The sequence below is a fragment of the Anomaloglossus baeobatrachus genome, chromosome 6 (genome assembly GCF_048569485.1).
Source record: "Anomaloglossus baeobatrachus isolate aAnoBae1 chromosome 6, aAnoBae1.hap1, whole genome shotgun sequence".
Taxonomy (NCBI): domain Eukaryota; kingdom Metazoa; phylum Chordata; class Amphibia; order Anura; family Aromobatidae; genus Anomaloglossus; species Anomaloglossus baeobatrachus.
Genome location: NC_134358.1, coordinates 473,813,935 through 473,838,702, shown reverse-complemented (window position 1 = coordinate 473,838,702; position 24,768 = coordinate 473,813,935). Strand labels below are relative to the sequence as shown.

General features: G+C 49.8%; 1 protein-coding gene across 2 annotated transcripts in view; it reads right to left on the bottom strand.

The window, feature by feature from the left end:
- The window catches only part of HNRNPA2B1 (heterogeneous nuclear ribonucleoprotein A2/B1), an 84,454-nt gene extending 69,156 nt beyond the window's left edge, over positions 1-15,298 (bottom strand). For both annotated transcript variants that reach the window (XR_012724373.1, XM_075315348.1), the window contains exons 1-7: positions 15,136-15,298; positions 14,759-14,869; positions 12,092-12,238; positions 11,803-12,013; positions 11,615-11,719; positions 11,457-11,543; positions 11,079-11,141 (exon numbers count right to left, since the gene is read on the bottom strand). Coding sequence is in view for 1 of the 2 variants with exons in the window: in XM_075315348.1 (XP_075171463.1) it covers positions 11,079-11,141; positions 11,457-11,543; positions 11,615-11,719; positions 11,803-12,013; positions 12,092-12,238; positions 14,759-14,869; positions 15,136-15,141 (730 nt within the window). In the remaining variant the exon portion in view is untranslated. The remainder of the gene's footprint in view (positions 1-11,078; positions 11,142-11,456; positions 11,544-11,614; positions 11,720-11,802; positions 12,014-12,091; positions 12,239-14,758; positions 14,870-15,135) is intronic.
- Between the last annotated feature and the right edge of the window lie 9,470 nt (positions 15,299-24,768).

Genomic DNA, 24,768 nt, shown 5'->3' with positions numbered 1-24,768 from the left:
GTGTCTGTGCCTGCCGGGGACACAGAGTACCTGTATGATGCAGGGCCATGTCCCTGATTGTACTCCTGCTCCATATCCATCAGGTTCAACTGGGTCTGTGGATGGAGCCCGGCGTCAGAGCTTAGAGGCCGGCAGGATCCCACTTCCACAGAGCCCTACAAGGGGATGTGGAAGGAAAACAGCATGTGGGGCTCCAGCCCCTGTACCAGCAATAGGTACCTCAACCTTACAACACCATCCACGGGTGAGAAGGGAGCATGCTGGGGGCCCTATATGGGCCCTCTTTTCTTCCATCCGAAATAGTCAGCAGCTACTGCTGACTAAAATCTGTGGAGCTATGCGTGGATGTCTGACCTCCTTCGCACAAAGCTTGAAAACTGGAGAACCCGTGATACCACGGGGGGGGTATAGCCAGAAGGGGAGGGGCCTTGCACTTTTTAGTGTAGTGCTTTGTGTGGCCTCCGGAGGGCAGTAGCTATACCCCAATCGTCTGGGTCTCCCAATAGAGCGCTGAAGAAAGAGTGCCTTGACAAGTAGATCGTCTAAGTAAGGGATCACAGAGTGACCCTGAGAGTGCGGGACTGCTCCCACTGCTGCCATGAACTTGGTGAAAACCCGTGGGGCTGTCGCCAGACGGAAGGGTAGGGCTACGAACCGAAGATGCTCGTCTTCAATAACGAATCGTAGCAAACGCCGGTGCTCTGGAGCAATCGGCACGTGGAGATAAGCATCCTGCTGTCTAATGATGCTAGGAAATCTCCTTGAGACATTGAGGCAATGACGGAGCGGAGGGATTCCATCCGGAACCGCCAGGTTTTCACGCGCTTGTTGAGCAGTTTAAGGTCCAGAACGGAACGGAAGGAGTCGTCCTATTCTGTCACCACGACCAGATCGGAGTAAGAAGCATCTCTTGTTCCTGAGGAGGAACAGGGATTACCACTCCTACTGCCTGCAGAAGAGCCTCGGCTCGGCCGGTGAGGAAGATTGGCGACAAACTGTCTCTCACCCACCGGCCATTGACCTGTGGCCGGTAAATGTCGCTAAAGCGGGGGAGTCTGCCACCGACCGCGGACGCGGAGTGAGAGGGCTGAAAGTCATGAGGAAACCGCCTTGGTAGCGGTTCCTCCGACTGCCTTCCCCGGGCGTGATTGAGCCCGCCAGGAACCTGCGCCTCTGAGCCTTTTGAGTCCTGTTGGACGAGAGCAATGATGGGACTTGTTTGATGTGGGCTGGGGTAAGGAAGAATCCGTACCCTTGGACAGTTGAATGATTTCATCCAACCGCACACCAAACAGTCTGTCACCAGATAAAGGCAATCTGGTTAAGCACTTTTGTGGAAGCAGCATCTGCTCCAATCCCTTAACACTAGGTGTGTAACAACACGGAGTTGGCGGACGCCACTGACGTACGGCTCGTAGAGTCCAGGACAGCATAAACAGCTTGAGTCGCAATGCCGACATTGCGAGGTGAAGGACGCTACTGCGGCCAAGATGTACATGTGACAGCGTCCCTTTGCGCCAATACTAGCTGAAATAGCTTGGGGTGCTTCTATGGCTGCGAATGCCGGGGCAACCGACCCGCCGATAGCTTCATAGACAGATTGCAGCCAGAGGGCTATCTGTCTGTCAATGGCATCTTTAAGTGAAGTCTCATCTTCCACTGCAACTATAGATCTAGCCGCAAGCCTGGAGATTGGGGGATCCACCCTTGGAGCGCTTGACCACGTCAGGGAGGAAGAGACAACGCGCATCCTCAATACGGTTGGAGAAACGCTTATCGGGATAAGCGTGGAGTTCCTGGACTGCTTCTCTGGAGTCAGAGTGACCAGAAAAGTACTCAATATACGCTTGAGATACCGAAATAGGGATTTCTCCTGCTGTGAAGCTGACCCCTCCACTGGAGGAGTTGAGGGAGAAATACCAAACCTTCCACTGATGGACGCTCTAAGATTATTCACTATAGCGTCACCATCCGGTGTATCCGGATTGAGAGCGGTCTCAGGATCAGAGTCCTGAACAGCTACGTCTGCAACATCATACAGAGAGTACTCCTGCTGTGACCCTGACCAGAGATAAAGTCGAGGGCCGTTCCTAGGGAGCTCGCTTAGGCCGTCTGGGACTGTCGTCCGTGTCAGAGCCTGCACCCTGGGATGCATGGGACCCCCCTGGAGCCATGATTTGTTTCGAAATCAGGGAGGCCAGGGGCATTAAGAAGGGAATTTTGTTACTTACCGTAAATTCCTTTTCTTCTAGCTCTTATTGGGAGACCCAGACGATTGGGGTATAGCTACTGCCCTCTGGAGGCCACACAAAGCACTACATTAAAAGTGCAAGGCCCCTCCCCCTCTGGCTATACCCCCCCGTGGAATCACGGGTTCTCCAGTTTTAGTGCCAAAGCAAGAAGGAGGAAGCCAATAACTGGTTTAAACAAATTAACTCCGAATAACATCGGAGAACTGAAAAACCGTTCAACATGAACAACATGTGTACCCGCAAACAACAAAAAAACATCCCGAAGGACAACAGGGCGGGTGCTGGGTCTCCCAATAAGAGCTAGAAGAAAAGGAATTTACGGTAAGTAACAAAATTCCCTTCTTCTTCAGCGCTCTATTGGGAGACCCAGACGATTGGGACGTCCAAAAGCTGTCCCTGGGTGGGTAAATAAATACCTCATGTTAGAGCTGCAAAACAGCCCTCCCCTATGGGGGTGTCACTGCCGCCTGCAGGACTCTTCTACCTAAGCTGGCATCCGCCGAAGCATAGGTATGCACCTGATAATGCTTGGTGAAAGTGTGCAGACTGGACCAGGTAGCTGCCTGGCACACCTGTTGAGCCGAAGCCTGGTGACGTAATGCCCAGGACGCACCCACGGCTCTGGTTGAGTGGGCTTTTAGCCCTGAAGGAACCGGAAGCCCCGCAGAACGGTAGGCCTCTAGAATTGGTTCTTTGATCCATCGAGCCAGGGTGGCTTTAGAAGCCTGCAACCCCTTGCGCGGACCAGCGACAAGGACGAAAAGTGCATCGGCACGGCGTATGGGCGCCGTGCGGGAAATGTAGATTCTGAGTGCTCTCACCAGATCTAGCAAACGTAAGTCCTTTTCATACCGGTGAACCGGATGAGGGCAAAAAGAAGGCAAGGAAATATCCTGATTAAGATGAAAAGAGGATACGACCTTAGGAAGAAACTCCGGAATGGGGCGCAGCACAACCTTGTCCTGGTGGAACACCAGGAAGGGAGCCTTGGATGACAGAGCTGCCAGCTCAGACACTCGCCGAAGCGATGTGATCGCAACAAGAAACGCCACTTTCTGCGACAGCCGAGAAAAGGAAACTTCCTTCAGAGGCTCGAAGGGCGGCTTCTGGAGAGCAACTAGTACCCTGTTCAGATCCCATGGATCTAACGGTCGCTTGTACGGGGGCACAATATGACAGACCCCCTGCAGGAACGTGCGCACCTTAGGAAGACGTGCTAGACGCTTCTGAAAAAACACGGATAGTGCCGAAACTTGCCCTTTAAGGGAGCTGAGCGACAAGCCCTTTTCTAACCCCGATTGCAGGAAGGAAAGAAACTTGGGTAATGCAAATGGCCAGGGAGACACTCCCTGGGCCGAGCACCAGGATAAGAAAATCTTCCACGTTCTGTGGTAGATCTTAGCCGAATTCGACTTTCTAGCTTGTCTCATTGTGGCAACCACTCCTTGAGATAATCCTGCAGATGCTAGGATCCAGGACTCAATGGCCACACAGTCAGGTTCAGGGCCGCAGAATTCTGATGGAAAAACGGCCCTTGGGACAGTAAGTCTGGTCGGTCTGGCAGTGACCACGGTCGACCGATCGTGAGATGCCACAGATCCGGATACCACGACCTCCTCGGCCAGTTTGGAGCGACGAGTATGATGCGGCTGCACTCGGATCTGATCTTGCGTAGCACTCTGGGCAAGAGCGCCAGAGGCGGAAACACGTAAGGGAGCTGAAACTGCGACCAATCTTGAACCAAGGCGTCTGCCGCCAGAGCTCTTTGATCGCGCGACCTCGCCATGAATGCCGGGACCTTGTTGTTGTGCCGGGATGCCATTAGGTCGACGTCCGGCACTCCCCAGCGGCGACAGATTTCCTGAAACACGTCCGGGTGAAGGGACCATTCCCCTGCGTCCATGCCCTGGCGACTGAGGAAGTCTGCTTCCCAGTTTTCTACGCCTGGGATGTGAACCGCGGATATGGTGGATGCTCTGTCCTCCACCCACATTAGAATGCGCCGGACTTCTTGGAAGGCTTGCCGACTGCGCGTCCCTCCTTGGTGGTTGATGTATGCCACCGCTTTGGAGTTGTCCGATTGGATTCGGATCTGCTTTCCTTCCAGCCACTGCTGGAAGGCTAGTAGGGCAAGATACACTGCTCTGATTTCCAGAACATTGATCTGAAGGGTGGACTCCTGCGGAGTCCACGTCCCCTGAGCCCTGTGGTGGAGAAACACTGCTCCCCACCCCGACAGACTCGCATCTGTCGTAACTACTGCCCAGGATGGGGGCAGGAAGGATCTTCCCTGAGATAATGAGGTGGGAAGGAGCCACCATTGTAGAGAGTCCTTGGCCGTCTGGGAAAGCGAGACTTTCCTGTCCAGGGACGTTGACTTCCCGTCCCATTGGCGGAGAATGTCCCATTGAAGTGGGCGCAGATGAAACTGCGCAAAGGGAACTGCTTCCATGGCTGCCACCATCTTCCCTAGGAAATGCATGAGACGCCGCAAGGGATGCAACTGGCCCTGCAGGAGAGATTGCACCCCTGTCTGTAGTGACCGCTGTTTGTTCAGCGGCAGCTTCACTATCGCTGCTAGAGTATGAAACTCCATGCCAAGATACGTTAGTGACTGAGTCGGTGATAGGATCGACTTTGGAAAGTTGATGATCCATCCGAAAGACTGTAGAGTCTCCAGCGTAGCATTCAGGCTGTGCTGACATGCCTCCTGAGAGGGAGCTTTGACCAATAAGTCGTCTAGGTAAGGGATCACCGAGTGTCCCTGAGAGTGCAAGACTGCTACCACCGCCGCCATGACCTTGGTGAAGACCCGTGGGGCTGTCGCCAGACCAAATGGAAGAGCTACGAACTGAAAATGGTCGTCTCCTATCACAAAACGTAGAAAACGTTGATGTTCTGTAGCAATTGGCACGTGGAGATAAGCATCTTTGATGTCTATTGAGGCAAGGAAGTCTCCTCTGGACATTGAGGCAATGACAGAGCGGAGGGTTTCCATCCGGAACCTCCTGGCGTGCACATGTTTGTTGAGCCGTTTTAGGTCCAGAACAGGACGGAACGAGCCGTCCTTTTTTGGAACCACAAAGAGATTGGAGTAAAACCCTTGCCCTTGTTCCTGAGGAGGGACTGGGATCACCACTCCATCCGCTTTTAGGGAATCCACCGCCTGCAGCAGAGCATCTGCTCGGTCTGGATGTGGGGAGGTTCTGAAGAACCGAGCTGGAGGACGAGAATTGAACTCGAATCTGTACCCGCGAGACAAAATGTCCGTCACCCACTGGTCTTTGACCTGTGACATCCAAATGCCGGAAAAGCGGGAGAGCCTGCCCCCGACCGGCGATGCGGAGGGGGGGGGCTGGAAGTCATGAGGTAGCCGCTTTGGAAGCGGTACCTCCATTTGCTTTCTTGGGGCGTGTGTGAGTCCGCCACGAATCTGAGTTTCTTTGCGTCCTCTGAGTCCCTTTGGACGAGGTAAATGGTGTCTTGCCCGAACCTCGAAAGGACTGAAACCTCTGCTGCCACTTTTTCTGCTGAGGTTTGGATGTTCTGGGTTGTGGTAAAGAGGAGTCTTTACCCTTGGACTGCTTAATGATGTCAGCCAATGGCTCGCCAAACAGTCTATCTCTAGACAAAGGCAAACTGGTTAAACATTTTTTGGAACCAGCATCTGCTTTCCAGTCCTTTAACCACAAGGCTCTGCGCAAAACTACCGAATTGGCGGACGCCATTGAGGTGCGACTGGTAGATTCTAGGACCGCATTGATAGCGTAAGACGCAAACGCCGACATCTGCGTGGTAAGGTGCGCCACTTGCGGCACTGCTGGATGCATGATAGCATCCACTTTTGCTAAGCCAGCTGAAATAGCCTGGAGTGCCCATACGGCTGCGAATGCCGGAGCAAACGACGCGCCGATAGCTTCATAGACAGATTTTAACCAAAGGTCCATCTGTCTGTCATTGGCATCTTTAAGTGAAGCGCCATCCTCCACTGCAACTATGGATCTAGCTGCAAGTTTGGAAATCGGGGGGTCTACCTTTGGACACTGTGTCCAGCGCTTGACCACCTCAGGGGGGAAAGGGAAACGCGTATCTTTAGATCGTTTAGAGAAACGCCTTTCTGGGTGAGCGTCGTGCTTCTGGATTGATTCTCTGAAGTCAGAGTGATCTAACAAAGCACTCAATTTACGCTTGGGATAAAGGAAACGAAACTTCTCCTGCTCCGCAGCCGCCTCTTCTGCTGAAGGGGCTGGGGGAGAAATATCCAACAGCCTATTGATGGCTGAGATAAGGTCGTTTACCATGGCATCCCCATCCGGGGTATCCAGGTTGAGAGGGGTTCCAGGAGTGGATTCCTGATCACTCTCATCAGACACATCACAGGGAGACTGATTGCGCTGAGACCCTGAGCAGTGTGAAGACGTCGAGGGTCTTTCCCAGCGAGCTCGCTTAGGGTGGCTGGGGCCATCATCTGAGTCATAATCCTCGGCCTGTGAAGCCGGGGACCCCCCTGTGGGCTGGATACATTCCAAGTAAGGGGGACCTGAGGACAGAGGCCTCGCCGTGCCCAGAGACTGAGCCCCATGCATAGATTGCAAGGTTTCAAGTATTTTTGCCATAGAGACAGACATATTATCAGCAAAAACTGCAAAGTCTGTCCCTGTCACCGGGGCAGAACTTACAAGCGTCTCAGCCTGGGTCGCTACCTCTCCTGACTCCGGCTGGCGAAGCAGCACCGGGTCGGAGCATTGCACACAATGGGGGTCATCGGAGCCTGCTGGTAGATTAGCCCCACATGCAGCACACGCAGTATACACAGCCCTTTTTGCCTTGGCCGCCTTGCGTTTTGAGGATGACATGTTGCTGCTTCCACAGAGCGATCTGGGATATGCAGCCAGAAGCGACCTCACAGTGCAAGAAATACAATATCTATATATCTGTACACAGTACACCGATACACCGTGAGGCACTAGAGGGACCAGCACAGAAAAATCGCTTACCGCCCGCTTAAAAAAGCGGGTGTGTGGTCGCCAGATAGCCCCTAGTCCAGGTCTCCCAGAGCCTTGCGTCCTTCCTCCAGCCAGGCATGCATGTAATGGCTGCCGGCGTCTCGAGAGAGGAAGGGGGGCGGGCCCTGGGCGTTCCTGGCCAAGAGCGGGAAGCCTGCTTCCCTCTGTGCCAAGTGAGAGGGCTGGAGCATGTAAATCAGGCTCCAGCCCTCGTCGCTGCTAGCGAACAGCGTCTCTCCCCTACCCTGAATGACAGGGTGGGGGCGGGAACGAATCGGAGCCCGGCGTCCTAGGCCCAAAAAGCCGGGGACTAAATTTATAACCGCCGCCGCCGTAAAAGCGCGGACGGCGGATCCCCGGCGCACCACAAGTCACAGCAGCGCCGCCCGGTCCAGAGGGGGTCGGCGCTGCGTTCCCATACACAAAAAAGTCCCCCAGTAATCTGTAGGGACACCAACTCCACGTTGCGGTCCCCGGCGCACTACAACACCCAGCCAGCCCGGAGTGTGTCTGCGCCTGCCGGGGACACAGAGTACCTGTATGATGCAGGGCCTGTCCCTGATCGTACTCCTGCTCCGTCTCCATCAGGTTCTAATGGGTCTGTGGATGGAGCCCGGCGTCAGAGCTGAGAGGCCGGCAGGATCCCACTTCCACAGAGCCCTACCAGGGGATGTGGAAGGAAAACAGCATGTCAGGCTCCAGCCCTGTACCAGCAATAGGTACCTCAACCTTACAACACCATCCAGGGGTGAGAAGGGAGCATGCTGGGAACACTATATGTGTCCTCTTTTCTTCCATCCGAAATAGTCAGCAGCTACTGCTGACTAAAATCTGTGGAGCTATGCATGGAATGTCTGACCTCCTTCGCACACAAAGCTAAAACTGGAGAACCCGTGATTCCACGGGGGGGGGTATAGCCAGAGGGGGAGGGGCCTTGCACTTTTAATGTAGTGCTTTGTGTGGCCTCCAGAGGGCAGTAGCTATACCCCAATCGTCTGGGTCTCCCAATAGAGCGCTGAAGAAAACAACATTGCCCAAGGTCTGTCTGGACTGCAAAGTCTGTAAGATGTTAGTCATAGTCACAGACAATATATCAGCGGAAACTGCAACTCAGTCCCTGTACCTGGACAGGGATCACAGGTGGTTCTTTTGGCCACCTGTAGCAGAGACCCCATTGAGTAATTGCACACACTGGGGGTCCTGGAACAGTATCGCATGCAGTACAAGCAGCATAGAAAGCCTGTGCCTTGGCACCCATGCTTTTTTGCTGTTGTTGCCTAGCCATCTATGAGCATTAGCCAAGAATAGCGACCATACAGTGAATGTATAGCATACAAGCATGAAGTACAATAAACACTTCAGCACATGCAAACACTGCAGCACATGCAATCCAAGCAGCATTGAAAGCTTGTGCCTTAGCACCCTTGCTTTTCTGCTGCTGTTGTCTAGTCATCAAGGAGCATTAGCCAAGAATAGCGACATACAGTGAATGTATAGCATACAAGCATGAAAATAAACACTGCATCACATGCAATCCAAGCAGCATTGAACGCTTGTGCCTTAGCACCCTTGCTGTTTGCTGCCGCTGTCTAGCCATCTAAGCGGGTAGACAGCCAAGAATAGCCCTTACAGTGCCATGTAAAGCTGCAAGACAAGCAGCATATAAAGTCTGTGCTTTAGCACCCCTGATTTTTTGCTGCCGTTTCCAGGTCTGCATCCTGAATAGCGACCGTACAAAAGTACAACAGGACACTTCGGCATTAGTGGGTCAGCACTTTAGTTGCCGCTTACCGCCCGCACAAAAGCGGGTGTATGGCGCCGGAATCCTGTGCTGAATAGCTCAGCGCTTGTCTCCGTTTTCCCGCTCTGCGTGCCGGAATGGCTGCCGGCGTCCAGAGGAGAGGGGCGGGCTGAGGGCGTGCCCGAGACAAGAGCGGGAACCCGGCGTCTCACTGCGTCTAGTGAAGGGGGCTGGAGAATGCAAATAAGGCTCCAGCCCTCGGCGCTGCTATAGAACAGCGTCTCTCCCTTTCCCTGAGTGACAGGGTGGGGGCGGGAACGAAGCGGCGCTAGGCCGCAAAAGCCGGGGACTAAAGTTAGAAGCGCCGCCGCCGTAAAAGCGCGGTCGGCGCGTCCCCGGCGCACTACAAGTCCCAGCCGCGCCGCCGCTCCAGGGGCGGTCGGCGCGGCGGTCCCCAACACATAAAGTCCCCCAGAGAATCTGCAGGGACTATAACCCCAGCGCGCAGCGCTACAGTCCCCGGCGCACTAGCACACCCAGCAAGCCTGGAGTGTGTGTGGCCTGCCATACGGGGACACAGAGTACCTGAAAGTTGCAGGGCCTTGTCCCTGAACGGTACCTCGCTCAGCATCCAGCAGGTTCTATGGGTCTGTGGATGGAGCCCGGCCTCAGGGCTTGGGGGCCGGTAAGATCCCACTTCCTCAGAGCCCCTAAGGGGGATGGGGGAAGGAAACAGCATGTGGGCTCCAGCCTCCGTACCAGCAATAGGTACCTCAACCTTACAAACCGCAAGTGGGGTGAGAAGGGAGCATGCTGGGGGCCCTATATGGGCCCTCTTTTCTTCCATCCGATATAGTCAGCAGCTACTGCTGACTAAACAGTGGAGCTATGCGTGGATGTCTGACCTCCTTCGCACAAAGCTTGAAAACTGAGCATCCCGTGTTCCCACGGGGGGTGTATAGCCAGAAGGGGAGGGGCCTTACACTTTTTAGTGTAATGCTTTGTGTGGCCTCCGGAGGCAGTAGCTATACACCCAATCGTCTGGGTCTCCCAATGGAGCGCCGAAGAAAACACACTCTCCCCACAATAAATACACAAGGGACCCTTCAATAACGTCTCAATACTTAGCTTATGAGACGCAGGGCCAGGTCCCTGAGGGGTGAGCGCTCCGTCCGGCAGGGTCCTGAAAGGGCTGCGGATGGAGACCGGTCTCCTGCAAAGCAGAGAGAACCGTGATGGCTCCCACTTCAAGCCAGAGCCCGGAGGGATGGTGAAGGAGCACGGCATGTAAGGCTCCAGCCTTGTAAATCAACCTTAACAGCACCGCCGACACAGTGGGGTGAGAAGGGACATGCCGGGGGTCCGGCCTTGGACCCGCTTTTCTTCCAACTCTTTGAAATCAAAAATCAGATGAGAATGCATGTGTGTGTGACCTCCTGAACACAAAGCATTGAACTGGTTAGATGTGGTCATCCAGGGGGTGTATATGCTAGGAGGGAGGAGCTACACTTTTTAGTGTAGTACTTTGTGTGTCCTCCGGAGGCAGAAGCTATACACCCATGGTCTGGGTCTCCCATAAGGATCGATGAAGAAAATGGCTCTCTCATAGTACAGAGCGGGTTAAGTGCCATTTTCTCTGATTTTAACCATTTACAGCAGAGACCATTTACAGGGGCTCTTTGATTGTGTCCCACTGCTGGCCTACTTTGCAGAAAGCGTAATTTTTGCAGCAGAAAATCCTGTAGCTGTTTTGACTAGATCTTGAAGAAATTCCTGTCCCGATGTCAGAACAAGCCCATCTGGATCAATGGAGCAGTAGCAGAAATTTCAGCTGCAAACTTGTCGCATATGACTGCAAGATACAGGGGGTAAGACAAAATTTGTACAAGCATTCTTGTACACATGGCAGCATTCCCATAAATTCCAGTCATTGCCATTTAATTTCCATCTTTAAGTATAGGAGTTTTAGAAGCTTTGAAAAACCATTACAAGTTTAGATAGGGAAAATAATAAATTAAATTAAAAAAAAAAAAAAAAAAAAAAAAAAAAGAAAAAAACAACAGTATATATTTTTTTTACCTCCTTGACCGCCACTGTAGCCATTGTAACCGTCACCATATCCACGACCACCACCATAGCCATCTATAAAAGGAAAGAAGTGTTACTTTTAAAGTTTGGCAATTGTTCCCCTTTGAATGATTAATAAGATGTATAACCTGTGTGCAGGGAGTCATTATCACGCATTTAGAAAAATGCTGGTGGCTCACGATAGCAGAACATAATTATTTTGGAAGTATTTTAATGTCTCACCATATTCTATAGCTTTAAAAATTAATACAAATATCCATCTATGAAATATTTTACTCTTATTTTGTTTGTACGTGTTCCCTCTGAACTGTTAAGTGCTGTGGTCTAGGATAGAAACATTGTGACCATACACTATTTATTGGGACATACCAGAACCTCCTCTGAAGTTGCTGCCAGGTCCTGAGCCGAAGTTTCCACCACCACCTCCACCACGTGAGTCACCAAAACCAAAGTTACCTACAGAATAAATGCACATTTAGAAGGTGTTTAATAACCCTGAACTGGGACATAAATAGCAGGAAGCATACCTCCTCCCCTGCTGCTCCTCGTGCTCTGCACTTCATGCATTTCTTGTCTTGATAACGCCTTCCTTACTTCTGCATTATGCCCATTTATTGTGTGATACTTTTGCACTAAAACAAAAGAGCCCCCTTTAGCTTGCTTTGATACCACCTTTGAGACACCATAACATAAAAATAAAGAACAAGACACTCACAGACAATTTTATCCACGGGATCATGGTCATCAAATGTCACAAAGCCAAAGCCCCTCTTTTTGCCAGATTGTTTATCGGTAATAATTTCAATGCTTTCAATCTTTCCGTATTCTTCAAAATAATCCCTGAGGTGACGTTCTTCAGTGTCTTCCTTGATACCGCCAACAAACAGCTTCTTAACCGTAACATGGGCACCGGGCTTCGCGGATTCCTGGGAATTAGAACCTCAGTGAGACAAGCACATATAAGAGGAGACGTCATGAAATACAAGATGAACCCATGTAATTACCTCTCTTGCTACAGCTCGCTTGGGCTCCACAACTCTCCCATCAATAGAATGAGGCCGGGAGGCCATGGCAGCATCAACTTCATCCATAGAAGAGAAAGTCACAAAGCCAAAGCCTCTGGATCTTTTGCTGGCAGGGCCCCTCATAACCTACAGAGAGCAAAAGGATAGGTTTTGATTTGCATTTGGGTTCTCTACCACTTACTTTAGTATTATAGTCCTTTACTATAGGGTGGATCTTTGATTTACACTGTAGGTCACTTTTACATCCCCCTTTGCCTTGTGTTACTGACAGAGAGCAAAAGGAATAAGTAATTGCAGGGGGGTCAAATCAACAGAGAAATACACAAACAATACATTCAGGAAAGGATAAGTGAAGGATTTTATATTAAACGCAACTTTGATTTTATTTGGGATATTTTTGCTGTTGCTGTTCAAAAATTCAAGCAAAGAAAAAAAAAAAAAAAAACCCGTACGTGATGAAACAGAAGCCTGAGCCCATGGACAGTAGTACTATGGTGCTCATCAGCAGCATCCACTCCAGACAATGATATGCCTAGTGTGGTGTGAACATGGCCTTAAAATACTGACAAGACAGTGGAGATTACAGGATGCCGAGGATTTGGAAAACGTTATCTGTGGGAATACACGGGCAGATCACACACTGGACTGTACCCACCGTGTGTGGACTTATCCGCCAAAAAACCCCCCAAAAGATCAAGTCAGATGAACGCCGCCATCATAGGGAGAGGACTGACAGCAGCAGCTCACAAGACTCCGCATCGCCTCCCCCGCAAGGGTTGCAGGTATTACTAGTGCAGCGCCATTTATTCGTATTGCAGGCTGTGCACACATGGACCCATCTTCCAGTGATCTGACATTACACCCCATCGGGTTCCAGTCAGCACGCGGTCTTACCACAGATAACTAGAACAGTGGAAGGCTATGTGCGCACTATGACGGTTTTGCACATCTTAAAAACGCTGCCCTTTTGACCGCAAAAATCGTAGCGGTAAAACCGCATGCGTTTTTACTGCGTTTTGGATCACTGCGTTTTTCCAATTATATTGGATGGGTGAAAAACGCAGGAAAGAATTGACATGCCCATTTTTTTAGCTCAAAAACGCAGCAAAAAAAAAAAAAAAAAAAAAAAGCTGTGTGCTGATTGCAAAAATTAAATCTCGGACTTTGCTGGGGAAGCAAAGTCATGCAGTTTTGAGCCCAAAAACGTACCCGAAAAACGCTCAGTGTGCACATAGCCATAGGCTATGTTCACACAGAGCATCTTTTGTAACTACAAAGATGCAGCGTCTTTAGCCCCAGTAACACATGCATTTTTACCATCCATTGCGTTTTTAGGCTACATGCGCACACTGCGTTTTGTCGTGTTTTTCGCTGCAGTTTTGTTGTCAGAACTTTGACATTTGACTTTTCAGCAAAGTCTATGAGAAGTCAGATTTGCTGTGTGCACGTTGCAGGTTCATGTGTCAGTGGTTTTTTTTGTCAAAAGTTTGTGACAAAAAAGATGCAGCATGTTCAACATTTGTCACAAAAACACATCAAAAAAGCACCAAAAAAACCGCACCTACATTACAAGCACTTTTTTTTACATTTCAAGGCTCTCTCTGACAAGGTGCAGTTTTGGTTGCAGAAAAAACTGCAGCGTGTGCATGTAGCCTTAGGCTATGTTCCCACGGGAGTTTGTACCTGCGGATATATCTGCAGATTTCCCGCAGCTGCTCGCCAGAATCCGCAGCTACTTTTAGAGCAAAATATCTGCGGTAAACCTGCGGGCATTCATGCGGCTTACCTGCGGAAGTCCCAACCTCTATATCCATAGTGGAGGGCCGGGATTTCCGCAGAAATAATTGACATGCAGTTATGTGCAGCTGTGGGACATCTGCACATATCAGCAGCATGGACACAGCACTCCCCATAGGATAACATAGGGAGGGTCTGTACATTATTATAATGCTGAAACCTGTGGATTATCTGGAAAATCCAAGGATTTTCTGCAGATAAATCGGCAGGTTTAATCTCCCATGGGCACATAGCCAAAAGGCACTGTCACACATAACGAGATCGCTAGCGAGATCGCAGCTGAGTCACCGTTTGGTGACGCAGTAGCGATCCCGTTAGCGATCTCGTTATGTGTGACACCTACCAGCGATCAGGCCCCTGCTGTGAGATCTCTAGTCGTTGCTGAATGGTCCAGGTCATTTTCTTCAAAGGTGACGTCCTGCTGGGCAGGACACATCGCTGTGTTTGACACTGTGTGACATCTCACCTGCGTCCTCCCAGCGACTTACCTGCGATCCCTATCAGGTCGTATCGTTTTCGGGATCGCTGGTAAGTCGTTGTGTGTGACTGGGCCAAATCTATTGACTGGAAGGGCTCAAAAACGCTGGGAAACCGCAGAGAAAAAATGACCTGCTGAATCTTCAAAAACGCAGCCAAAAAAAAAAGATGCACAGTGTAGACAACAAAATAGAAATCTCATAGACTTTGCTGGGGGAAGGAAATGCATGCATTTAGGTGCATCTTTTGTGACTCAAAAACGCACCAAAAGATGCCCTGTGTGAATTTAGCCTAAGGAGAGGCTTTTCTGCCCCAAGACACCATAGTACAGTGTCCGACCACTACCAGCGCCATCAGCAGGCCGTCACTCACCACACAGTCCGTCAGCTTCCCCCATTGCTCGTAGAATTTCCGCAGACTCTCCTCCGTTGTCTCGAAGCTCAGACCTCCGATGAACAGTTTACGAAATTGTTCCTTCTCTCTCTACAAGGAGAAAAAGAAAAAACAGAAAACACCTCATTAATAAAAAATACATACGGCCAATTCTCAACTAGAATTCCTGTCAGGCGTAAGGCCGAGCACAGCACGACGGTCGCCATAACGGCTCTGAGGAGACAAGATGGCGGCCGATGAGGGGCAAACTGGCCCGTATGTCACCTCAGCGTCCCCCTCCGCGCTCACTCCGGGCCCTCACAGGAGCCCCCAGCACCTCAGGCCCCGGCCACACTATCCCCCGCCCGAACACTCACCTCCATGGCCGCCCAGACACACAAAACCGGGTATAAATAAGAAAATAAAAATAAATTATGTTGTGAAGCGACACATCCGCCTCTCCCCAGCGACGGCTTTTCGCTTAATGGCGACCGGACAAACCTCCTTCTAGAACTTTCCCTAGCCGGCGGTTAGTCACGCCCATAAACGTCAACAACTTGCGTGGGCACAGCCAATAGTGATCGGAGAAAATGGTAGTGGGCGTGTCCTAACGCTGACATTCTCACGTCTGCCGTTACAATGACGCTCTAAGCGACGCAGGAGCTCCGCAATTTACGTACAACGGCGCCCCGGTATGGAAGCTACGGCATAGCAACACCGCTGACTGCTCTGTGAATAAGGTTACGCCCTAAAGAAACAGAGAAGGACCAGTCTATGTCTGTACGCGGGGGGATCATGGGAAGGGGAATGATGGTTGTGGTCTTCCATTGTCTGATGATTGTTCTTCTAGTCACTGTTTTCTGTGCAGTCTATTATTACTGCACTGGTATATACTGGAAACCAGCGTGTAACCAGTATCCCCTGATGTAGGACGTACCACTATCACTATCATTTCCACTGGTTTCATCAATTCCCTGCATAAATTCTCTGTTACACACTGCAGAGAGGATCCCTACTGTGAGGAATCACCGATCCTCCTGGATACCGGCACTGTCTTGTCTTCAGTGGACATCCCCTTTAAGTGCCTATTTTGGTGCTGGATTTCGTGTGGAATTTTGCCGCAGATTTCACCTGGCAATAAATAAGATTTGCTGTGGAAATCTGCAGCACTTCTGCATCTCTCAGGGCAAAATGCTGAGCATCAGCCAGGGTTATCATCGCTTACGCTTGTAGCAGAATATCTGCAAATTCTGCAGAATATGCCCTGTGTATGGAGGTAAGGCTGCTTTCACACTTGCGTTGGATGACATCTGTTGCTATCCGCCGCCTTGAGGAATTACGGTGACCGTTGCAGGAAACCGTTTTATTCCTCATAGACTTCTATTAGCTACGGATAGCAACAGATGGTCTTGCGTTGCATCCGTCAGCCGACGCTGTGTTGCAGCCGCCTGGCAGATGGAACACTGCATGTAGCGTTTTTTCCTACGCTTGGCGGAGTGTCAAAAAAACGCAACCTAAAGGATTCCGTCGGTGTCCTTTGTTTTTATAATGGACGCCTATGGTGGCGGATTCCGTTAGAATCCGTCATCTGACGGATTCCGTTAACGTAACCATCGTTACACAACTGCGCATGCCCAGATGTGTAAAGTCAAGATAAAAACTATAACGGATTGCGTTATTTTGTAGGATCCGTTGCATCCGTTGTGCCACTATATGCAACGCATCCGTTGCATCCGTCACACAACGCAATGCAACGGATGCCGTTCAACGCAAGTGTGAAAGCAGCCTAAGGCACATCCGTTTTTTGCTGAGCGGCACAATACGGCGCTTTGCAAAAAAAACACAACCGCTTTTTTTTGCCGCCGGTTGCGTTTTTTCCCGCATAGACCTGCATTAGCGCCGTTTTGTGCCGCATGGCCTTGCGTTGCGTCCGTATTTTGCCGGATGCGGCATATTTAGCCCATGCGGCGACCGTATAAAACGTTGCCTGGCACGTTTTTTTGTGCGGCGAAAAAAACGCATCACGCCGGATCCGGCGCGATTTACAATGCAAGCCTATGGACGCCGTATGCGGCGTCCTGCGGCAAGAACCGCATCCGGTCACCGGATGCATTTTTTTGCACTGCGCATGCTGAGTATCAAGCCGCATCCGTCAAAAAAACGGACAGGCCGCATGGAAAAACTAATGCAACGGATCCGTTTTTTCCGCCGCATCCGTTGCATAGGTTTTTGAGCCGGATTGAGCCGCACTGCAAAAAACGGATGTGTGAAAGCAGCCTAACACAGATCTGATCCAATTTGTGGAATAACTGGAGGTCTGAATGAGACCTTAAAGGGAACGTGTCAGCAGATTTGGGGCCTATAAGCTGCGGCCACCACCATGTATATAAGAGTTCTGGCCGCTGTGTAGAACGTAAAAATCACTTTATAATACCTAAACAGTCACTGCAGTAGTGTTTGGCCATATGGGCGTCTCCGTTCTTCGGTACTGGCGCCTCCTCTTTTGGCCATCTTTGTCATCCTTCTTCTGAGGCCGGGGTACATGACGCGTCCTACATCATCCACACTCGCCGGCATTGAGATCCTGCGCATTGTAGTGCGCATGCGCGGGAGCGGCGAGTGTGTATGACGTGGGACGCGTCATGCACCCAGGCTTCAGAAGGAGGACGAAGATGGACAAAAGAGGAGGTGCCGGCACTGGAGAATGGAGACACCCATATGACCCAACTCCACCGCAGCGAACGTTTAGGTAAGTATTAGGGTATGTGCGCACTAGGCGTTTTTTTCACGCTGCGTTTTTGTCTAAAAAACGCACCCGCGGCTAAAAAAACGCGGCAAAAACGCATGCGTTTTTGCCGCGATTTGGTGCGTTTTTTGCTGCGTTTTTGCTCACTGCGTTTTTAATCAGTGCACAATGCCATTAAAGATTGTTGATGAAAAAAAAAAAAAAAAAAGGTCTGATGTCATTTCCTTCTTCAAAATGTTCATTGTATGCAGGAGAGCAGACAGCTGCAGAACTAGTGTATGCAGGAGAGCAGACAGCAGCTGCAGAACTACAAGTCTCAGCATCCTCCATTCACTAGTGTATGGAGGAGAGCAGACAGCAGCTGCAGAACTACAAGTCTCAGCATCCTCCATTCACTAGTGTATGCAGGAGAGCAGACAGCAGCTGCAGAACTACAAGTCTCAGCATCCTCCATTCACTAGTGTATGCAGGAGAGCAGACAGCAGCTGCAGAACTACAAGTCTCAGCATCCTCCATTCACTAGTGTATGCAGGAGAGCAGACAGCAGCTGCAGAACTACAAGTCTCAGCATCCTCCATTCACTAGTGTATGCAGGAGAGCAGACAGCAGCTGCAGAACTACAAGTCTCAGCATCCTCCATTCACTAGTGTATGCAGGAGAGCAGACAGCAGCTGCAGAACTACAAGTCTCAGCATCCTCCATTCACTAGTGTATGCAGGAGAGCAGACAGCAGCTGCAGAACTACAAGTCTCAGCATCCTCCATTCACTAGTGTATGCAGGAGAGCAGACAGCAGCTGCAGAACTACAAGTCTCAGCATCCTCCATCCAGGACTGTATGCAGTTTTTTGCCCAAAAAGAAAAAAAAAATGACGTGGGCTTCGCCATATTTTTGTATGCTAGCCGGGTACAGCAGGCAGGTACGGGCTGCCCCCAACCCCCAGCTGCCTATTTGTACCCGGCTGGGAACCAAAAATATAGAGAAGCCCTTTTTTTTTAATTATTTCATGAAATAATTAAAAAAAAAATGACGTGGGCTTCGCCTAATTTTTGAGTCCAGCCGGGTACAACTAGGCAGCTGGGGATTGGAATCCACAGTGCAGGGTGCCCATGCTTTCTGGGCACCCCCACTGCGAATTGCAGTCCGCAGCCACCCCAGAAAATGGCGCTTTCATAGAAGCACCATCTTCTGGCGCTGTATCCAACTCTTCCAGCTGCCCTGAAGCCGGGTGGCTAGCTAGGTAATAATGGAGTTAGGGCTAGCTGTATATTATCAGCTAGCCCTAAGCCCGAAATTCATGGTGTCACGCCAATATTAGACATGGCCACCATGAATTTCTAGTAATGATAAAAAAAAAACACAACACACAGAAAAAATATTTTTATTAGAAATAAAACACAACACAATTAGTGACTCCATCTTTATTGAAATAAACCCCCCTCCGCAGTAATCCTGGGTCAGGGTCCCGCGCCGTCCAATCCGGATCCAATATCATCTGATGGGTTTGCTGGAAGGCAAAGCGATCAGATGATGTGTCAGGATCAAGTGCCTGAATCACATCACACATCAGCTGATTGTATAAAAGCCGATTATACAATCAGCTGATGCATCAGTGCAAAAAAAAAAAAATAATACTCACTTATGTGCTGATTACCGGCAGCTCCCGGAGCGATCGGACGGGAGTCTGATCCTATACGATCGCTGCAGCAGCTGCCGGTAATCAGCTGATGAAGTCCCCTGACGGCAGGATCAGCTGATAGCCGGCCGGGCGCGAAAAAGCCGGCGAGACTACGATCAGCTGATGCGTCAGGTGACTGCATCAGGTGATCAGCGCCAGGTCCTGCAAGCAAGGTCCTGCCCCGGGGAGACTGCACACAGCCGGAGCGGCGGGACCGAGACAGGGGCTGGGAGCGGGCATGGAACCGGCAGACAGGTGAGTATATGACATTTTTTTTTTTCTACTGTTCACTTTTGTTTTCGCCGCTGCCTCCACCTCCTGCCTGTACATGGCGCCGCACGGAGCTGACATGCACAGGACGGGAGGTGGACGCAGCGGTGACGGTACCGGGAGGATTCCTGCTTCTGTGTTTACCAACAGAAGGAATCCTCTTCCTGTACACGTCACTATACTGCCCACCCCTTGCGTTTATAGCTGCGTTTTTAGTCATAGAAACGCGGCTATATGCGTTTTTCATTGCGTTTTTAACATCTCATTGAATTCAATGAGTGAAAAACGCAGTGGAAAACGCAGAAATAATTGACATGCTGCGTTTTTGTGGTCACCACAAAAACGCAGCTAAAAAAAAAACGCTGTGTGAGGACAGCACTTCTGAAAACCCATTGACATTGCTGGGGAAGCAATGTCACTGCGTTTTCAGCACAAAAACGCGGTAAAAAATGCCGCTAAAAACGCGGCAAAAACGCCTAGTGCGCACAAGGCCTTATAAAGTGATTTTTATGTTCTACACAGCGGCCTTGGGTCTTATATACAGCACGTTAGAATGCTCTATATAAGAGCCCACTGGTTGTGGCCGCAGCTTATAGGCCCCAAATCTGCTGACACATTGCCTTTAACCCCCGCTTCTCCTCTCTGCAAGTCCCTCCACTGGCTCCCAATCTTCCACCGTATCCAATTCAAACTACTAACACTGACCTACAAAGCTGTGCATAATCTGTCTCCTCCGTATATCTCTGAACTAATCTCCCACTACACTCCAACATGTCCCCTCCTGTCCTCCCAAGATCTCCTTCTCTCCTCCTCTCTCATTCACTCCTCACGCAACCGACTCCAAGACTTCTCCCGAGCATTCCCAGTCTTCTGGAAATCGCTGCCTCAACACGTCAGACTGTCTGCTACCCTTGCAAGTTTCAAACGGAACCTGAAAACCCATTTGTTTAGAAATGCCTATAATCTACAATGACCTCACTGCTTCACTACCGTGCGGAGCTGCCGCCCGACCACCGTGCGGAGCTGCCGCCCGACCACCGTGCGGAGCTGCCGCCCGACCACTGTGCGGAGCTGCCGCCCAATCTACACCCCACCTACTGTCTCCTCCCTAAAATCCTATAGAATGTAAGCCCGCAAGGGTAGGGCCCTCTTCCCTCTGTACTAGTCTGTCTACTGTAACTTGTGTATGTATTCTGTATGTAACCCCTTCTCATGTACAGCACCATGGAATTAATGGTGCTCTATAAATAAATAATAATAATAACTATCACCTGAAGAGATCTCCTCCCGGCCGCCCTTACATACACATGAACGTGCCAGGGCTATGATGGAAGCATTGAGTGTGTGACCCTACATTCCCATCGCAAGCAACAGAATCTGCAACAGGGGCGCCTCATCAGCTCATCATGTAACTCAGCCTCATAGGTATGTACAGTATGGTACCGCTGCGCCTGCTCCTGACGTAGATATTGTTCTTTCCGATAGGAAAATAGGTTTACGCTGACATTTTCTCCATCAGTACTATTGCTATTGCACATTAACGTGTATGTGGAGGTGGCTGGGGTCATGAGAGATATCTGTTCAGATTACAGCTCTCAAGAGACCCCCACACACACTAAAGTCAGCCATAGTGACCAAAATCGGCGGGATAGGCCGACATAGGATGGGGGCTTCCAAGGATCTCCCCTGACAGATTTTATTGAGCAGAAAAGGATCCAGCAAGATATATTTGCGATGGCGATCCTTTTGTTTAGCGGGAGATAAGTGACCACCAGAGGAGTCTGTCCGCGGTGTCCTAGAGAACACAGGAGCGCTCCTGTGTATGGTGGAGCTGGGCGAGATCGCTGCCAGCCAAAGGAGCTGTCACAGCAACATATAGGGACCAATGCCGGTCTGGGATCTGACTCGTGTCACAGATGAATGCTGTCGGCGGAGGGAATAAGGTCACACACACCAACAGTTCTAAGTATGGCAAAATCCCTGTTTATTAGGAGGAAGTACTGTATTTTTATACAGTTCAAATTTTAACAAAGAGATAATACAAAATATAAGCGTCCTTATGGTTGCATTAGCATTTTATTACTGATTGGTTGTATTTCAATCTTCTATATAATTGGATATTATTTTCAATTAGTGCTTTAATAGGTCATTTCATGCCTTTGATTAACATAGTGTGGGCATACTGCCATGAGAGGGATGTGTATGTGTGCACACCTCTTATCTAATTATAAATGAAAAAATATTGAGCACTGCATTCCTTCTCAACGGAAAATTTAGATAGTGTGTTATTGCGAAGGTCAGTGCATGTAGAAAATGTATCTTCTTAGAAATTTGAACATAGACACATTGTGCTGAAATCACAAACAGAAACCCATTGTGTGTTTGAAAACACCATGCAGAAGACAAACTGGATCCCAAAAGGGATACCACAGTCACAAAGCATTCTGCCAGTCTCTAACTACTGTATATGGTGGGACTTCAAGGGGTATTTGTAGGCTATCCCCTACCATTTGAACAGGGGATAACTACCCAATTGCTGGGGGGTTTATCGTTGACCTACCCCCCACGATCTTAAGAACCAGGGCATAGAAGAGCAGTGATCGATCATGGACACTGCTGCTCCATTCTTAATGGGACAGCTAGAGACTATCGAGCGCTGCGTTCAGCTGGTATTCAGCACTCACATAAGAGTGAATGTAGAAGCCATAGGCAGAAATGAACACCTCTGCATTCTAGAGGCCACGTTCTTGGGATCAATGAGGAAGTCTCAATGGTCAGAACCCCAGTGATCAGGAGGTTATTCCCTATACCATGGATAAGACATAACTTCCAAACTTGAGGATGCACCTTTAAGGCCTCATTCAGACGTCTGTTTTATTCACGTCCATGATCAGTGTGCTTGAACAGATTTTCATCAGTGTTTCTGAAATGCAAAAGAAATAACAAAAAATATTTTCCAAACTTCTACTACCCATGAAGCAGTAAAAATAGACAGCAGTGTAATGTGTATAAGAGTTAAGGATCCAGAATGGCCGATTTCGTACAGCTGATCCTTTTGTTCTCTTGGAGATAAGCCACCGCCAGAGATGTCTGCCAATAATAGCTCCCTCATAGAGAATGCAGGAGTGCTCAGCCAAATTAGCACTCCTGTGCATAGGAGAGACAGCCAACATGACCGCCATCGTTTGGCTGACAGCCATTTAATGTGTGTACTGGGCAGAACACAGCAGTTTCATAACTTTGCCTAGTGGCCACTACATAGAACTGCAGTTTTGTCCCATTCATTAGTGTATGATGGGTGGGAGACTGACTTATGCCCTCACTCACATTCGTCCACTGAGGACATGAATGTAGAGAATGCAACTCTCCTTTGGATTGAACAGAAATAGTGCCGCTCTGTCAGGCATTGTGTTTAGTTCAAGAAGCTGCAAAAACCCTAGTGCATGCCCTTATTATCTCCCGCGTGGATTATTGCAACCTCCTGCTCTGTGGCCTTCCTTCTAACAGTCTCGCACTCCTACAATCTATTCTAAACTATGCTGCCCGACTAATCCACTTGTTACCCCGCTACTCCCTGACCTCTCCTCTCTGCCTATCCCTTCACTGGCTTCCCACTGCCCAATGACTCCAGTTCAAAACCCTAACCATGACCTACAAAGCCATCTACAACCTGTCTCCTCTTTACATCTCTGACCTAGTCTCCCGGTACTTACTAGTCCCAGCAAAGTCAAAGAGATTTCTGAACTCTCATGCACACACATACAAATCACCTCCAGGATTTTCCTGACGGTTTTGTGAACCACCTCCGTTTTTGCTGTGTTATGAAAAGAATGAACATGTCAATTCTTTTCAGCAGTTTTGCCTCGGTTTTTCAACCTAGTGGCGGGTTAGTGGGCGTGACCAGATGGGTTAGTGGGTGTGACAGGCTTGGTTATTAGTAAGCTTGGCGATGTTTTCTCTCCTCCACTACAATCATGCTTCTCCACCATCTGCCCCCCATGTGATAGGGGCCTGTTGAAATGACGTCATACATGGAAGGAGCCCATACACTCTAACATCTACTGAGCAGGTACAGCAATGTCGGAGACTGGTATAGGGCGCTTGCTTTACCTTTTTTTTTTTTTACTACCCGAGTGCCGGATCCAGGTCAATCCTGGCTCGGCCCAGCACTACTTTTGAACCCCTACTGGTCTGGACATCACAGAAGTGCAAAAAACCCCACTAAAAATGCCACCTCCGTTTTTGCTGTGTTATGAAAAGAATGAACATGTCAATTCTTTTCAGCGGTTTTGCCTTGGTTTTTCAACCTAGTGGTGGGTGGACTTGCAGATATCCTGGATCGGCGGGTCTAACCGGGTTAATAAAAAACCCAGGTCCGGACCATAATTGATCCAGGATATCTGGCTGGCACATAAAAATGGTGGTGGGGATAGGGGGATTGGAGCAGGCACGCTATATTTACTGAATCACCGGCATGGCTGTGTGCTTCCGCGGTGCCTCCTTCACTTCCCAGGCCGCTCATTACCTTCATTACATATTCACTGCCTTCATCTGTGATTGGTTGCAGTCAGACGTGTCCCCAGCGACCCTACGTCTGTTTTTTTAATTTATTTTATTTTTATTGTACGATAGACCCACAAACCAGGTCTGTGATTGGTTGGAATCAGACACTGTCACACAGGCTGGGGCGTGTCTGACTGCAACCAATCACTAGAAAGTAGTAAATATGCATGAGGCTAATGAGCGGCACCGGAAGTAGGAGGGGCCGCAGGAGCAGGTACGGTTGAGCCTGGAATGTATGTGCTCCTTCCAGGTTAGTGGGTGTGACCTGCTGGGTTAGTGGGCATGACCGCTTTGGTTAATGAGCTTGGGGATGTTTTCTCTCCTCCACTACAATCATGCTTCTCCACCATCTGCCCCCCATGTGATAGGGGCCTGTTGAAATGACGTCATACATGGAAGGAGCCCATACACTCTAGCATCTACCAAGCAGGTACAGCAACGCCGGAGAGTGGTATGGGACGTAACTACCCAAGTGCCGGATCCAGGTCAATCCCAGCTCGGCCCAGCACTCGAGTACTTTTGAACCCCTGCTGGTCTGGACATCACAGAAGTGCAAAAAACCCCACTAAAAACGCCACAAAAACTGGACCAAAATCACAGATGACTCCCAGGAGACATCCTGCCACAAGATCAGATTTTGGTCCAGTTTTGGTCAGGAAAGCAATGCTGCAAAAACACCCTGTGTTAGCTAAACTGAAAATCCTTTGAGTAGAAATCGTGTGCGGGATGTTGTAAGACTGGGTTCACATGTCCT